Here is an 18,356-nt window from a genome sequence, read left to right on the forward strand (position 1 = left end):
AATAGTTGTGCAGTGAATTACTTTGAGTGGTCTCATTTGAGATAACTGGTATAAGAATCTTGATTCTATTTGGAAACAAATAAAAATGGAAACATGAAACTTGCATAGGACTCTGAAATTCTGTCTACATTTTCTCCTGTCCTGAGACTTTGCAGAAGATGGAGTTTAGGGCAGTGGACTAATTAATCTGGCCAATGAAATTTTAAGGCATGCCAATATTTAGAATGTGGCATGGGTACATTGGGGGATTTTAGTTAATCAGCTCTACAATGAAAATCAAGAGCAAATAGTACAGTGGACTGATTAGTTTAGAGTTTGGCCAGAAAAGTAGACTTGGGGCATGCAAAGTTGGTTGCTGAAAAGATTAGAATTAAAAAGAAGCCAGGTACTTTGGGTCAGGACAATAGGAAAGATGACTTGAGGGCCAGAAAGTACCAAAGTCCCAGTGTTTTTACAAACACAAAATTGTAAAAGTTAAAGAACTGCTTTGAGATGAGAGCCCCAGGGCTCAACCATTCAGGCATTCAGAGCCATGACCCAACAGGGTCTGGCTACTGCTCAAAACGATTGCAGACTTTGGCATTATTCATGTGGTGCTGGTTTTACAGGCATGCAGAATGCAAGAATTGTAGGGTCAAGGCTTCCACACAGATTGTAGAAGGCCTGGGAAGCCAGGCAGTGTGCTCCTGAAAGGGCAGTGTGTGAAAGTAAGCTGTGAGAATGAGGTAAAAAGTGCAATGAAGAACTCAGAAAGTTGGAGAAGCCAGAAATGTGTAACATCTAAGGAAGACTGCAATGAATGAGGAGAAAAGCCAGCCCAAGATAGAGGTCCTGAAGGTTACAGGACAATCAGGGTTGCCCAAGTTCTTTGGAGTTCACTTCTTATCACCACAACTTGCCACAGGTGCTGGAGATGGAGCTAATTTAATGATTGCTCTGCAGGGTTTTGGTCTTGCTTTGGTCCCATTAATTTCTATCCCCAAATTTCTCCCTTTTCGATTTAGAATGTTTACCCTGTTCCATTGTATGTTGGCAATGTTTAACTTCTTTTTTTTTTATTTTTATAGGAGCTCACAGCTAAGAATTTGCCTTAAGTCTCAGGGGAGACTTTGGACTTTTCAGAATGTTGGAACTTTTGGGACTCTGGGAACTCTTAGAGATGGACTAAGTGTATTTTGCACAAAGAAACAGACATGAGTCTTTTGGGAGCAGGGGCAGAATGTTGTAATTTCTATCTAGATACCCCCCAAATCCTCATGTGCTCAAAGGTGGGACTTTTGAAAGGTGATTGAGTGATGAGGGTGGTATAACTGACTTGTTCTTCGTAGGTTGGTTCTTGACAAAGGCAGGTTATAGTGGGTGTGACCTGGAAGGGTGTATCTCTCTTCCTGGCTCCTCCCTTGGCTCTCTGCTTCCTAGATGCCATGCTGTGAGCAGCTCTGCTCTGCCATGGCTTTGTCCCATGATGTTTCTTCTTTGAAGCCTACCAACCACAAACTGAAACATGAGCCAAAATAAATCACTCCTCCCTTAAATTGTAGATGTCAGGTATTATGTCCTAGCAAGGAGGAAAGTAAGCAAGATACCCAGCCCTACTCTCAAATTATAGTAACCCAGGATCCCAGGAAGGCAGGGAAGAACAAATGTGTTAGATATATAGTTTGGATTTCTTATAAGTCTAAGTTTTCTCCTCCTTTTCCACTTTATAATTAAATATTCCATCTTGATAGGAGGTGTCCTTCTGCAAAGTTGCCACATTTACAGCCCAAACTGCCTGTTTGTCATGGTGACTTTTCTCTCATTGCTGAGACAAAATACCCAATGCCCCAAATCAAGGAAGGAAAGGTTTATTTAGCTCACCATCTGTGGAGATTTCAGTCCATACTTGGCTGGCTCCAAGACAGAGTGGCACATGGCACAGGGCAACCATTCATGGTGGCTAAAGATAGCAAAGCAACAACAACAAAAGGGAAGAGTGGCGGAAAGCAGCCTGTTTCTCTCACTTATATATGCAAACTATCTGCCCCAGGGCGGGTATAGCACTCACACCCATGATCCCAGCATTGGACTATGGATCAATCAAATATCTTGAAGCCCACAGCATGACTGCATGAGGATTTGGGGGGACACCCAGACACAAACCATAACACTGTTGTGAGAGTAGGCTGCATTGAAATTGGTTGTCCAATTGTCTTTTTTCAGGTTTTCCTTTGATCCCTTGCCATCTTTCAGTAGTACCTGCTGCCTGCACTTTTCAATACCAGCTACATTTTTTTCACAATGCATGCAATTATCAGAAACTTCACTCATGATGCTAATTTAGATTTTTAAATCTTCACTGAAAGTTTTGTCCAAATTCTATAAGGAGTTGGGTCATGTTTTCTTTTTCTTTATTTGTGGTTTTAGGGACTGAACTTAGGTCCTCATAGATTTCTCACACTTAACATACACTAAAACAGCAGCTGCCAGCAGATCTGGAGCCCACCTTATCTCCTCGGTTAGGAGCTAAGGGAGTACTGGGCAAAGAGGAAGAGGTAGCCTGCAGGTTTGGCTAGAGTTTCAGTGAACTTTACAGATTTGTCTATCTTCCTTCCTTCCTTCCATCTTTTTTTTAAGAAAAGCTTTATTGATACACTATTTTACATGCAACACAATTCACTGATTGAAGGTAAAAAATTCAATGGTTCTTTTAGAATAGTTACATTGCCATAATCAATTTAAAAAGAAATCTTTTACATTTTAGCCATCATTCCTCTATACTCCATCCTCTTAAGCCTGGGCAACTGCTGATCCCTATTTGTCACTATGGATTTACCTATTCTGGACATGTCACATAGAGTCATATATTGTGTGGCACTGTGTCTGGCTTTTTTGAGCATAATGTTTTTAAGATTCATCCATGTTGTAGTATGCACCAGTACTTCATTTTCATTTAGGCTTGAATAATACTTCATTGCATGGGTATGCCATATTGTGTTATCAGTTCATTAGTTGATGGTCATGTGGGTTATTTGCCACTTTTGAGCATCATGTACAAGTTTTTTGTCTGAATTTCTATTTTCAGTTTTGTGGTCTATATGCCTATGAGTGCAACTGCTGCTCCCTATAGTTATTGTATGTTTATTTTTTGTAGGAACCACCAGAGTATTTTCCAAACTAACTGTACCATTCAATGTTCCCATTAACAACTTACAAGAGTTTCAACTTGCCCACCAGCACTTACTATCTTACTTAAGAAACAAATGGGGGGGGTGGTATGTTGCCACAGCTGGCCTCAAACCACTGGGCTCAACAGATCCTCCTGCCTCAGAGTCCTAAATATCTGGGATTGCAAGTATCTACCATCATATGGGACTTACATTTTTAGTGTGGGAATTGTGAAGTTGTATCTCACGCTTTGGATTTACATTTCTCTGATGGCTAATGATGTTCAGCAAATTTTCATGTGCTACTTGAAAAACCATAACCCCCCCCCTCAGAAATGTCTATTTAACTCTTTGTCTAATTTTAAATTTTATTTGGTTTCTGTTCTTTTCAGTGTTCTTTGTATAATCTGGTTACTAGACTCTTAGATATATGATTTGCAAACATTTTCTGAGTTTTTTTATAATACATTTTGGTGCACAAAACTTAACTCTCATGAAGTCTAATTTATCTACTTTTTTCTTTGTTGCTTGTACTTTTAGTGCCATATCTGAGAATCCACTACCAAAACCAAGCTCATAAAGATTTACTGCCATCTTTTCTCCTAAGGTTTTTGTAGTTTTAAGTTCAACATTTAAGTCTTTGATACATTTTGAATTAATACTCATATATGGTGGAGGGTAAGGGTCCAAATTTGTTCTTCTGTATATGGATATTCAATTGTCCAATCAGCAGTTGTTGACAAGAACATTCTTCCCTCATTCAATAGTCTTGGTGATCTTGCTGCCAAACAGTTGACCATATGTGTAGGTTTATGTCTAGGCTTCCATATGTATTATCCTTTTAGTGGAGAATAGTGTTTGGAAACCACTGTCTTGGTGCTGGGTGTGCTCAGAGCTCCTGAGGTTTCATTTCTAGTCTTTAGTGGACAGAGCAAGGAACTATATGCACATATACACTGACACATTCATCTCTTCCTCTATGTACATACACACACTCTCATAGAACTTCTCCTTTAAAAAAGTTCATATTAATGCTTTCAGTTTCAATACAACACCATGAGGTTCATTTTATCCTTCCTTTTTACATGTTTGCAAACAATGTCTGACACTGAAAAACCTATCGATTATTTAACATATTTACTTAATTGTCCAATCAATTTACTTACTTGCTTAATTTAATAGGTTGCCGTCTCTCTCCTCACTTGAGGGCACTGACACAGGACAGTTTCCACTAGCCCTCTTCTCTGTCCATTACCAAAAGGCTGGGAACTCTAATGCCCAGCCACCAAGTATGTTGACACTCCATGTATGCACTCCCCACATGCCTATTGTACAAATTATAACTCAGATTATTAGAAGAAAGTTCAAATTGCTGTAATTCTATAAATGTAAACAGTTTTCAAGGTAGATAGAGATGTTAAGGGTACCTATTCAGCTCTTGGTTTGTGTAAATGGGTATGCTCTATTCACTGAGGTAAAAACAGTGTGGGTACATAGGTTACATTGAAACCGTGAGTTCAGATTTCAGTGTGCTAAGCTTGAGGTGCCATTAAGATAACCAAGTGGAATTGTCTACTGGGCAAGTAGAGATGTAGGTTTGGAGTTCAGATAGAGGTACTGATGGAGATATAGGTAAGCAAAGATAGATAAGCCTATCAATGAATCTGAGAAGAGACAAAGAAGAGAAAAATTTTAAAAAAGAATAGAATAGCAGAAACTAAGAGAAGTAGGCTTCACAGAGGAACGACCAGCTAGGTCAAGACTGTGCAGTTCATTAAGGACATTTAGCACGTACTGACATTCACTATGTGGATTTGGTAGGTGTGGTTTCAATGGGGTCAGGTAGGTAAAGGCCAGAATACAGTGAGTTAAGATGACAGAAGGAGAGAACAAATATAAATTGTTCTCATCAGAGTCTTGGCTGTGATTTAAAATATAGAACCCAGTGTCCATAAAGGCATAAAGAAGTGTGCGTTGTTTTTTGTTTTTCGGGGTTTTTTTGGTGCCAGAAATCGAACTCATGACCTGAGGCTTGCCAGGTAAGCACTTATGCCGATGAGCTATATCCCCGGCCCATGAACACAATGTTTTGTATAAAGGTAAGCCAAACTGGTAAAGGAGCAACAGTAACCACACAGCTTGTCCACATTACCATTCCTTATAATGATCAACATTTTAAAACGGCTGAACACTGAGCTAAAAGGAATCTTGATTGTCATCTACTCTAATTTCATTTTAGACACAAAGACAATAGAGCACAGAAAGAGAAAGGGACTTGTGCTCAAGAGTGGCCTGTAAAAATATTCACATCATGTTATTCCCTCTCAGATTTTCTTTTTATCATCCTTTTATTTTACAAAATGGTACCCTACTCCCTAGCTCTTTACTTAAAATGTATACATGTTTATTATGCAGTAATTATAGACTTTCAAGAAGCTGCAAAATTAGTAGAGTTCCATGTACTCTAGTCCAGTTTCCTCCAGTGATAAGATTTTCCACACGTGCAGTACAACTTTAAAGCCAACCAGTCACAATGGTAGAATACTGTTTAGCAGACTACAGACTTTATTCAGTTTCACTAGATTTTACATGCATTCATTTATGTGTGTACAGATCACACAGCTTTAGCATCAGTAAATTCATGTATTCAACACCACAATTAAGATTAGAAAACTGCTCCATCAGCACAGAGGAACTCCTTGTGTCATCCCTAAAGAGTCACACAGAAGCCGTACCCCATCCAGTCCCCATCCCTGGCACTCATTAATCTGTTCTTCGTTTCTATAATTTTGACATTTTAAGAATGTTGTACAAATGCGGTCATACAATATGTAACCTTTTGATATTGCTTTTACAATTCACTATTAACACCCCTGAGGTTCATCTCAGTTTGTGTGTGTTCATAGTCTGTTCCTTTTCATTGCAAGGCAATATTTGAGGGTACAGATGATTTGTTCAGCTTAAGTATAAATTCACGTGCTCAACACCACTATGATGATCAAAAACTGCTCCATAAGCACAAAGGAACTCCTTGTGTTACCCGCTGCAGGACATCTGCACTGTTCACAGGTTTTGAATAAAGCCACTATGAAAACTTGTGTCCAAGTTACTGTGCCCACAAAGGTTTTCATTTCTCTGGGATAAATGTCCAGAAGAGCATTTTCTGGGTTATATAGTATGTTTAATTTTAGAAGAAATTTCCCAACTCTTCCAGACTGGCTATACCATTTTACATTCTTATAATCAACATATGAGAAATTCTAGTTTGCCCCTTCAACAGCATTTGACGTTTTCACTCTTTTTGCATTAGCCCTTCTGCTAAATCATACTGCACTGTGATTTTACTTTGCAATTCCTGATGACTCATGAAGTTCAGTATGTTTTCAAGTGATTACCTGCCATCCATATATCCTCTCTGGTGAAATGTCCATTCATGTCTTTAGCTCATTTTCTAATTGGATTTTATTTTATTGTGGAGTTTGATCTCACTGTGTATTTCCACATTGATCAGACACTCTATGGTTTGCAAATAATTTAAAACTGTAGCTTGTCTTTTCCTCTTAGATTTTTTTTACAGAGCAATTTTTAAAATTTTGACAAAGTCCATTGTATAACTTTTTTCTCTTATGAACTGTACTTTTGAGTTGAAGTCTAATAATTTATCTCCTAAAGACTTTTTTGCTATGACTTTTTTCCCCTAAAAGTTACAGCTTTACATCTTACATTTAAATGAATGATATATTTTGAGGTAAGTTTTACAGCATGCATGAGTTAGCTGAGCTTTGTTTTGTTTTTTGCCTATGGACATTTGAGGGCTGCAGCATGATTTGCTGAAAAGTGTATCTTTTCTGCATTAAACTGCTTTTGGATTTTGTCAAAATTAGTTGGGCATATTTATGTGAATCTATTTCTAGGTTCTATCTTCTGTTCCACTGATCTGTGTGTCTATCTCTCTGCCATTACCATGCCATCCTGATTACTCTAGTTTTATAGTAAAAGTGAAGTCAGGTAATGTGAATTCTCCAATTTTTTCTTCATCAAAATTGGTTTATCTTAATTTTATGCAAGGTATTTTCATCTGTCCTCTAGGGGGAAGAAAGAATAGAGAAGAACTGTGGCACCAGGGAATTAGGGAGAAAACCAGGATTTACATTCCATATGCACCGGGGCAGTTTTCAGATGTAAGTGTGCCTCAGAGTCAGCATGCAGTTCATGCACATTTCTAGACTACAACATACTCAGCCCCACATGTATTTCAGTATGCAATCTGAAAAACACTAATTTGGTAAGAAACCAGATGTAAAGCCCAAAACACCTATTTTACTGTTGTGATTGAGGTTCTGTTTTCCTTCTTTTGATCTCCTCCAATTCCCAGGTTTTTTTAGTATGAGATAGCCCTGAATCTTTTCTGAAGACACGTATTTATCATTTGTGGCTACACATACTAGGAATAATGTCATTGAACCTTTCCAAGCATGATTTTTATTACATTTTAAATCCTAAATGTTTTAGAAAACACATTTATGTTATAGTGGAATTTCCTAGGTAGATAGGATCTGCTCAATAGGAATCTGCTTCACAGTCAAATATCTAGAACTCCTCTGGTTGGTTAAAAAGGGCACCCACAGAGATTTAAGACTGATAGGTGTCTCAGAATACATACTGTAGAGGTCAAGAAGGAAGCCATGAGACATATGCCTCTCAATAAGAGCAGAAAATAGAGGTGAGGTGTTGAGTCCTCTATACTTCCTTCCACTAACGCTCATGTACTTACTGTTCACTTGTCTAACATAAGCATCATAACTACAAGTAGAAACAGAAAGTATTCTTCTTTCTTTAGCTTCGTGTAGGAAGTGGATGTAAGTGAAAATGGAAACAAAGACTTTCAAGTTCAAGACGGGAAAATAACATTTAGAATATACTTCAGAGACATTTCATTACAAGATAGCCTTTGTCAATGTAACTTTGATAGCCTTTAAAAATAAATTTCATATACTACATAAACCATCCAGTATATGCTGTTTGTAGACCACGTATAGGTACAGTAGAAGGGTTCAATAAGCTCTTGAGCAATTTTCAGGAAGAGCATCTTGTGTTTGTGCATATATAAAGCAATATAAAAGTACTGCCCTACTGTCTGCCTACCCGCATTATATGCAGTTTTGAGCCATATTTAGTATACAAATTTTTAAAAATACCCTATTTTGTCAGCTGCTTCAGTCTAGCGAAGAGAGTTCTTGCAGAAGTTCTTCCTTTTCTTGTTGTAACTCCTGCAAATGCTGTTGGTTTTGCTCCAGTCTGTCTTCCAACCACTGCAGGAGAGGTCCGCTGACTGCCGACATCTGACTGCACAGATTCTTGGTGAACACTTCAACAGGAAAAACACAGATGAGCTCAGCAGAGTAAATTTTGTCCACTGGCATATTTCTGCTGCACCACCAATGGTGCCTCAGTTGTGAGCACAGACAAAGCGGTTGGAGGAGGAGGTAGAAAGGTGCAATAAGTAGGTCCGGTAAATGATTTTCTGTGGCCAGCTAGGGGAATGACAGAAGAGCTAAGCAAAGAAGACACCTGTTCTGAGGCATCTGGAATCCCTCTAAGTCCATCAGATAGAGAGAAGCCTTTGCTATGCAGAAAGCAAAAAGAGAGTCAGCTCTTTATTCCTTCTGGCAAAAGGACTAAAAGAAGAACACAGAAGTGTTCTTTTCCCAGCCCTTCAGACATTCCCACACTGTAAATGACTCCTAGAGAGCTAGAACTCTGCCTTCTGAAACTTAGATTTCAGAAGTGCTTTGGGAAACATTAATTCAACTCACCTGAGAAGATCTCTTTGAAAATGAGAAAAAAAAGGGGATGAAGAATAAGGGAGTTATCTTTCATGCCTTACTATAAATGTTCAACTCATAGTGAAAGATTCTGTGATACTCTTAAAACGAACTCTGTCTAATGGAAATATCTTTTTCTCTCTCATAATACATGGTGGTTATTAAAATGACCACTGTAAGGTGTATCTTCCCAGATACACATGTGTCTATGCACACACACACACACACACACACTTTTGAATAGAAGCTGAGTTATTTTGAATGTTCCTTTATCCCTACATAATAGTATATCATAGATATCTTTCTGTGTCAATGAAAAAAAATCTAGCTATCTCTTTTGCTTTTTTGCACTAGTACTGTGGATTGAACCCAGGACCTTCACAGTGAACTATGTCTCTAGACCTTTCTATTTTTTATTCTGAGACAGGGTCACATTAAATCACTAAGCTCTACAGGCTGGGCCCAAACTTGCAGTCCTCCTGCCTCAGTCTCCCATAGTGCTGGGATAATAGGCATTCACCACTATGACTGGTTCCAGATTTCCTTCTTAAAGGCTGCACAATATTCATCCGAATGTCTGTACCAATTTAATAAATCCCTTATTGACTGATGTCTCAACAATATCCAACTTTGTGCTATTACATAAACTGTGTTTAAGTGGAATTGCTACATCTAAGCCAATGTATATTTTAAAACTGAAGTATTTTCCATATCATACCAAATTGTATATATCCAGGGATAGGATTCCTGGAATAGGTATATGGTTCACTTCCCTTACGTCCTTATCTGATTATTTCTCTATTTAATCTTTGCCAAAGGGCAAAAAACTGCTAACTTCTTTTAAAGACTATAATTAAATTTTTAATTTCTCTGCAGGGGCTTATAAAAGTGTTTATTTTTTATTTAGTCAATGTTTTATGAGTGGAGAGTTTCAGATTATACTTAGGTTATAGCCTCCCTAGAGTTTGAAAAAAATAATCTCTTACATTTTCTCCTGTATTTTTTTACTTTATAATGAGCTTTATTGAGTTATAATTTACAGGCAATAAAATGAATTAATTTAAAGCATACAATGCAGTGAATTTTGACAACTGTATAACTCATGTCACCACCGTTAGTTAAGATGCCTTTCTTCCTGTCCTACTCTAAGTTTCATTTACAATATTTGAGAGTCCACAGGATTTCAAAGAAATGTCAGGAGCAAAGACAACTTGTACCTATCACTTTAATTACTTTAACTAAATTTGCTGCTCTTGGGAGAGTATTTTGGAGGTTAAGAAAAAAGAAATCTTACCTGAGCCATTATGGATCTTGGTTACTGAGTCCAGATGTGTAAGGCTAAAGGGATGAAATACTTTAGGTTAGTAGCTGTCTTGGTTACTTTTCTCTCGTTGCTGGGACAAAATATCTGACTCCCAAAATTAAGGAAGGAAAGGTTTATTTTGCTTACAGTTTGTGGAGGTTTCAGTCCGTACTTGGCAGATTACAAGGCAGAGTGGCACATGGCAGAGAGCTACTGCTCAGGGCGTTGGAACACAGCAAAGCAACAAGCACACACCAGGGCGGAATGGGGGAGGAATGGCCTCAAGCACTTCCTCTCCCTTACATATGCAAACTATCCACCCCAGGGCGGGTGCAGCTCTTACACCCTTAATCAAACTCTAAAAGCCTGACACATGGCCACATGAGGCTTTGGGGGGACACACAGACATAAACCATAACAGTAGCAAAGTAGCACTGAAAGGAAAACAAAATGGTCATGGTCTGTAACAAAAATGACAAACTACATGTGATCTATGCCAGCTGAATTGGATGAGTTTGTACGGTTTAAATTCCCATTACTGTTATTTTTTAAATTTTGAGACAGGGTCCTGCTATGTTGGTCAGGATGACTACCAACTTGTGATCTTTCTGCCTCAGCCTCCCAAGTAGCTGGGATTATAAATGTGTGCCACTATGCCCAGATCACATTATTGTTAATTTTTAAAAGATTTTCTCTAAAAATTCAAGAGGTAATTCAAAGATATAATTCTGAAATTAATGCCTCTTGCTGAAGCCTTGATATTGTACACATTTATTGGGCAAGACCTGGTGTTTGGTAACCAGGCCACTAAGATGTTATGGTTTATCTTATTTTCATAATCTAAAAAGAAAGATCCTTTCCCTTGAAGGCTAGAATCTATATCAAGAGAGAAAGATATGTTAAAGATACCGTTATCAAGTGTAAGAAAAATCATGATTAAAGACTACAATAAAGCTTTCTCACAGATGAAAGGAAAGGGGGCTCAAGAGTTGAGCCACTAAAATCAAAAATACCAGGCTCTGAGAAGTAAAGAAATGGGACAAGAGTCTCCACCTGTGAATCCTCCGATATGCATCTTGTTCCTCCTGGCACAGGATCTTGGGAAGCTCCACTGCTGATTCAAGACACACTTTCCCAATGGTGACATGAGGCACAATATGGATTGGAATTTCAATTCTCTCATACCTGCAAGGCAACCAGTTCATATCAGCTTTGAGTCCTTAGTTGTAATCGGGAGTCTCTATAATATTAATTGAAACTCCAGGATATAGCATGCTTCAAAAATCAAACATCCTTGTAGTTCATTAAGTGACTAAAATTCAAAGTGGCTGGAGTTCAAACTGGGTTCACCTAGGCAACAAACTGAGAGCCCATTTGCAGAGTCAGTACTGACTAGTCCCATATAGAATCCACTTCAGAAAACTTGACAGAAGCCTTTGGGAATTCAAGGTCCTTATGGCCTACTACCCAGATAAAGAAAACAATTAAATGTTATTTTTAGCCAGGAACACTGCCAGTGAGGTTGAACAAATTGATCACAAAGCCTGGGGAAGAGGAACTGCAGACTTTTAAGTGACTCCATCAGATTCATTATATAGAACTTGTTCACCATAGCCCTCATTTCCCATTCTCTCCCTTGGGGTAAAATAGGGAAGAAATTCACATAAACTTGCAATTTCATGCTACAGTGGGAGAAACAGATATGCTTATTACTAAGGCTATAAACTTCTCATTCACAGACACCTAAACTCCACCTAACAGTGGGTCTAGTGGAAAATCCAGGTTGAGGGTCCTTCGCACCACGAAGTCTCATTGGCATATGACAGTAAAGCTAAATAAGGTCTAATTCCCTGTTCTCTCTTCCTTACCCAGCAGAGTGTGTCTAGGCCCCCTGGTAAAGCCAAGATGGAATACAAATGATGGTGAATTACAACCACCTCTCCCTTCTGCCTACCTAAGGTACCAAGGAAGAACTCATGAAAGAATATACCATAACTGCTAGGTTGTTTGAAGAAGGTCCTTTTGAGTAATACACAATAACTATTATTACTGATGGCTTCGAGTACACTGAAGAAGTCAGTCTGCTGCTGTTGGTTCACTTAACAAGGTTTGTCATGAGCAGAAATGGTTCCAAAGGTCTACTGTACTGTGTTTGGACCTTCACAAATTTTTAGCAGGAACTCTGAGAGATTCTGTCAGTTTACTCAAAACTACAATCCTAGGACCAAGGTATGTAGAGATATAATGCTTATGACAAAGATTCTGCTTCTGCTAATGAAATAGATGGTTAAGACCAATGATGCTACTGCAGCTAGAACAGCTGGGAGAGAGAGGGAGTGAGAGAAGGAAGGAGAAAAGGAGGGAGGGAAGGAAGAAGGGAGAGGGAGAGAGAGAAAATTGGTAAGAAGTCACTGGAGAGCTACTGACATGAGTAATTTAGGGTCAAAAACTGAGAAAGGAGGAAAATCCAAAGAGATGAGCCTGACAGGAAAGATCTCTGGAAGATTTCTGGAAAGATCTCTTCTGATTCCAGAGGAGGAAACACATAGGATAAAAATGTTGAAGTTTTCAAAGGGCTTATGGGTCTAGGTTGACAAAATTATAGTTCAGGGTCTTCAGGTAGAGAGGCCCTGGTAAATTGTCCCTGAATAGTATACATACTAGGAGTAAAAACACACTAGAATGTATAAGGACTGAAAGCTCAACTTTGAATAATCTCAGTTCCTAACTGAATCAACATGATCTGGTAGTTCTATTACAAGATGCTCACCAACCACGATGTCTTTGACCATAAAACAAGAACAAATTAAAAAAAAGTCAACCACCAGAGACTACAAAGGTATGTTTACATGAACTATATTCTAGAGAGGAACAAGGAATAGATGAGTAGAGACCAGCAGCCATTCTTCTCCCCAGGGGCATCTGTTTTATCTAAGAGTACAGACAGGTACAGGATTGTGCTTGCAATAATAGATGAACTCTCCTGGGGTAAGGAGAGACCAATAGCGCTTATAACAATCATGTGAGCCTATGTGATAGAGTGCAATTGGAAGATGCCTTAAATATAGAATTCTGCCCTCCTGCCAATTTTAATCCTCCAGGATATGCTAAGAATATGAAAGCACAGGAAGTTGAGATTTGAGCTGGAAAGTAGAAAGAGAGCTTTTCTTTATGTCATATTTCTGCTAGGAGGTAAGAAATGGAATAATCATAGGGCAAGATTTATCCTATACCCGTATTCCTATAAACCAAAGTAAACCAGAAAATAACTAAAGTAGCAGCACTTCTGATTGGATGGAAGCCTCTTATGCTAAAAGGCTGATACATGAAAGGGCATGCTCTTTCTAGACAATAATATTCAGCCTGATGTCTATAGTTCATTCAATAACTCTGCTACACAATAAAAAAGTTAAGAGACAAGAAAATATAACAGATGATCAAGAGAAAAAGTCAGTGGAGGAAGACCCATAGATGACACAAATACTAGAATTAGTAGATAAAGAAATTGCACTATTAAAATGTTTTTTAAAAAACTCACCTTATTAAAAAGCTTCTGAGCATCAAAAGAAACCACCCACAGAGTGCAAAGACAATCCACAGAGTGGGAAAAAATTTTAGCTAAGTGTCCCTCAGACAAAGAATGTCTATCTAGAACATATAAAGAATTGAAAAAACATCAGATTCCCCAATTTCAAAGACCCAATTCAAAAATGGGCATCTGAGATGAATATGCACTTCTTAGATGAAGAAATAAAAATGGCAAATAAATACATGAAAAAATGTTCAACATCACTGGTCATTCAAGAGATGCAAATTAAAACAACACTGAGATTCCATCTCACTGTAGAAAGAATGGCTATCATCAAGAAATTAATCAATGACAAATGCTAGAGGGGCTGTGGGGAAAAAGGAACCCTTCTCCACTCTTGGTGGGAGTGCAGACTGGTGCAACCATTGTGGAAATCAGTCTGGAGAGTCCTCAGCAAACTAGGATTAGAGGTCCCATTCAACCCAGATATGCCCCTTCTGGGTATTTTTCCAGAAAAATTAAAAACATCATACCACAGTGATATATGTGCATTCATGCTTATAGCACTACAATTTGTAATAGCTAAATCTTGGAAATAACCCAAACGTCATTCAACCAAGGAATGGATAAAAAAGATGTGGTATTTTTAGCCATAAAGCAGGATAAATTTGAGAATTTTACAGGTAAATGGATGCAACTTGAGACCATACTAGTAAGTGAAATAAAGAAAACTCACATGTGTAAACATCATTATTGTCTCCCTGGTGTGAGAAACTGAAAGAGTAAATAAGGTCTAAAATGTATAACAGATACCGTGAAATGGGAAGAAATTGTTCAAAAGGAAAAAGGAACTCGGATGCATGAAAGGGGAAAGGATGGAAGGGAAAAGGGGAAAAAATGCAATTCCGTTATACTATTAGTATGTCTTAGTTCACTGAAAAAGAAGGTTTGTGCTAATATTGATTAGAGAAATTTTTATGCCCACATCTTATATTCTGAGCAACTACTTTAAAGATAAGAACATGCAACGTATTAACTCTTGTTATTCTTCTATTATGTTATGAAATTTTGTTCTACCCTTTTTCCATAAAATAAAATAATTAAATAAAATGTTTAAAAACATTGAGTAAAGATGGACAAAATGGACGAAAGCATGGAGAATTACTACAATTAAGAGTTATATAAGCCACTCCCCAAATGAACCAAATGAAGTGATTTCAGCAAGATGGCAGACTAAAAGGTTTTAGGACCTTGGTCTTCCAGAGATATTGAGTTAACAAAAGTATACAGACTGAAATATCTTTGTAAGAACACTGTAGAAAGCAGTTGGAGAGTTGTAACACCCTTTCTTAGTTACTTTTTCTCATTGCTGAGGCAAAATTCTTAACACCCAAAGTTAAAGGAGGAAAGATTTATTTGGCTCACATTTTGTAGAGGTTTCAGTCCATAGCTGGCTGGGTTCAGCACAGGGTGGCATGGCAGAGGGGCATTGAAGAGGAGAAACAGCTCATGGCAGCAGAAGGCAACAAAACAGCAAAGTAGCAAGCAGCAAGTGATAAGCAGCAAAAAGAGCAGCCCTCTTTCTGGTCCAGACATTCTATCCTCTTTTTGTGCCTTATACTCTATCCAGACTACATGCCCTTAGGGCAGATAGCACTCACACCCAGAGTGGGGTTCCCTTAATCCTAGCATCACATCCTTAATTCCAGCATCACATAATCTAGATGTAGTCACCTCCTTAAAGCTCCAACTACGACCACACGAGGCTTTGGAGGGACATCTACATACAAGACATAACATACCCAGACCAATGTAAAACCAAGAAGTGATTTCAGTGAAAGTAGCAGGAAAATTTGTGGCACACTGTGTGCCTGTCCACTTCCTCTTCCTTATTTGACCCTACCACAATATAATGGGGAGACACCCTGTCACACTAGGGGTCCTGCCTTGGGCTGCAAAAAGAATATACTGAGAGTCTAAAATTCTGGGAACTCTGGGGACTGCCTGAGGGTCTGGAATCTGTCTCACCTGACTTGCAGTGCTGACAGTAATGGCAGCTTGATTTGGAAGGTGATAACAGACAAACTCACATGTTAAGGATTTGGTTCTGTGGGCAGCCACCAGAATAAAAGATTATAGGCTTCTGGGAAAACACAGGGACAAACTACTTGGAGAAAATGAAATAACTAAAAGCACATGCACATTCTCAGAAAGGTTTGAGGGGTCTTAGAATCTCTGTTTTCATTGATCAGCAAAAGTCTTCTGCACAAAGTCAGTCTCTGGAGAAGTTGTTTTTTCAAATGTTCAAGTCTCAACAAAAACAAGAACAACAAATCACAAGGCATACAAATAAACAAACACAACCCATCAAAACAAAAAATACAACTCCAGAAACTAACCCTAACAAAACACAGATCTATGACTGCTTAAGAAAGAATTTTAAATAATTGCCATAAAGATACTCAGTAGATTAAGAATAAACAAACAATAAATGAAATCAGGCAAGTGATGCATAAACAAAATGAGGGTACCAACAAAAATATAGAAACTAAAAAAGAACCAAATAGAAAATCTGGAGCTAAAAAACAGAATAACTCAACTGAAAATAGCACTATAAAGTTAACCACATATTTTATCAAACAGAAGGGAATAATCAAACTTGAAGGCAAGTCATTTGAGATCAAAACAAAAAACAGCAAAAATAACTTAAGAGATTTATGGGATATTAGCAAGTGGGCCAATTTACACATTGTAGAAATTTAAAAAAAAAGACGCAGAAAATGTATGTGGAGACATAATGACAGAAAACTTATCAAATCTGAGAAAAGAAATGGATATACAAGGGGCTGGGGATTTAGCTCAGCGGCAAAAACGCCTGCCTGGCAAGCGCAAGGTCGTGAGTTCGGTTCCCGGTACCGGAGGGAAAAAAAAAAAAAAAAAAAAGTAAGAAATGGATATACAAATTCAAGAAGGCCAAAAACTCCAATCAGGTTTAAGTCCAAACACTAACACCAAAGCACATTATAGTTCTGGAAACATTAGCCAGAGCAATTAGACAAGAAATGAAAGGAATAAAGATGAGGAAGGAAGAAGTTAAATTGTCATTGTTTGCAGATGACATGATACTCTACATAGAAGACCCCAAAAACTCTACCAAAAGACTTCTAGATTTAATAATCAGATTCAGACATGTAGATGGATAAATGTCAACATGCAAAAATCAATAGCATTCCTGTACACAAATAACAAACTCACTGAGAGACAAATTAGGGAAAGCACAACTTTCACAACAGCATGAGAAGAAATGAAGTACTTAGGAATCAATCTAATGAAGTAAAAGATTTCTACATTGAAAACTACAGGAAGATTGAAGAGGATATCAGAAAATGGAAAGATATCCCTTGCTCTTGGGTATATTGGGAAGAACCAATATAGTAAAAATGGCCATACTCCCAAAATTGTTACACAGATTTAATGCAATCCCAATAAAAATACAATTAGTATACCTCAAAGCATTAAAGAAAACATTCCAAAAATTTATTTGGAAACAGAAGAGATCTGGAATGGCAAAAACAATTCTGGGCAACAAAGGAAAGGCAGGGGGCATCACAATATCTGACTTGCAAAGCCACTATCATAAAGTCAGCAAGGTACTGGCAAAAAAACAGACCTGAGGCTCAATGGAACAGATTAGAAGAAGCAGAAACAACTCCAAACACACTCAGCCATCTTATCTTTGACAAAGGGGTCAAACACATTTACTGGAAGAAAGATAGCCTCTTTAAAAATGGTGCTGGAAAATCTAGCTTTCCACATATGAAAAACTACAACTAGCCCCATCTATACGTCCATACACTAAACTAAAGTCAAAATGGATCAAAGATCTAAATATTGAAGCAGAACCACTAAATCTTCTGGAAGAGAGAATAGGTAGAACTCTTGAAGACACAGATGTAGGCAAAGACTTCATGAACACAACCCTGATGGCATGGGAAATACTACAAAGAATCAATAACTGGAATCTCACCTTATTAGAAAGTTTTTACACAGCAAAAGAAATCACCAACAGAGTAAAAAGATAACCCACAGAGTGGGAAAAAAAATCTTAGCCAGTTGCTCTTCAGACAAAGGACTAATATCAAGAACACATAAAGATTTGAAAAAAATCAGACCCTACCAAATATAAAGACCCAATCCAAAAATGGGCATCTAAAATGAACAGACACTTCTCAGAAGTACAAGTAGCAAATAAACACATGAAAAAATGTTCAACATCATCAATCATCCAAGAGATGCAAATTAAAACAGTGCTGAGATTCCATCTCACTCCAGAAAGAATGGCTATCATCAAGAAATCAATGGATTACAAATGCTGGCATGGCTGTAGGGAAAACGGAACCCTTCTTCACTGTTGGTGCAAGCAACAGTATCGGTACAACCATGTGGAAATCAGTGTGGAGATTTCTTAAAAAAGTAGGACTAGAGGTTCCATCTGACTTAGTTATTCCCCTTCTGGGTATCTTCTCAAAAGAATTGAAAGCATCATACCACAG

General features: G+C 38.0%; 1 protein-coding gene across 2 annotated transcripts in view; it reads right to left on the bottom strand.

Moving 5' to 3' along the window:
* Positions 1–5,688: 5,688 nt before the first annotated feature.
* Brcc3 (BRCA1/BRCA2-containing complex, subunit 3) overlaps positions 5,689–18,356 on the bottom strand; it is a 62,366-nt gene continuing 49,698 nt past the window's right edge. For both annotated transcript variants that reach the window (XM_013509991.1, XM_013509990.1), the window contains 3 exons: positions 11,328–11,459; positions 10,266–10,309; positions 5,689–8,514 (listed from right to left, as the gene is read on the bottom strand). In XM_013509991.1, the coding sequence (XP_013365445.1) occupies positions 8,363–8,514; positions 10,266–10,309; positions 11,328–11,459 (328 nt within the window). In that variant the 3' untranslated portion in view covers positions 5,689–8,362. The remainder of the gene's footprint in view (positions 8,515–10,265; positions 10,310–11,327; positions 11,460–18,356) is intronic.

The sequence above is a fragment of the Chinchilla lanigera genome, unplaced genomic scaffold (assembly GCF_000276665.1).
Source record: "Chinchilla lanigera isolate Chin_1 unplaced genomic scaffold, ChiLan1.0 scaffold00193, whole genome shotgun sequence".
In the NCBI taxonomy this organism is placed as follows: Eukaryota; Metazoa; Chordata; class Mammalia; order Rodentia; family Chinchillidae; genus Chinchilla; species Chinchilla lanigera.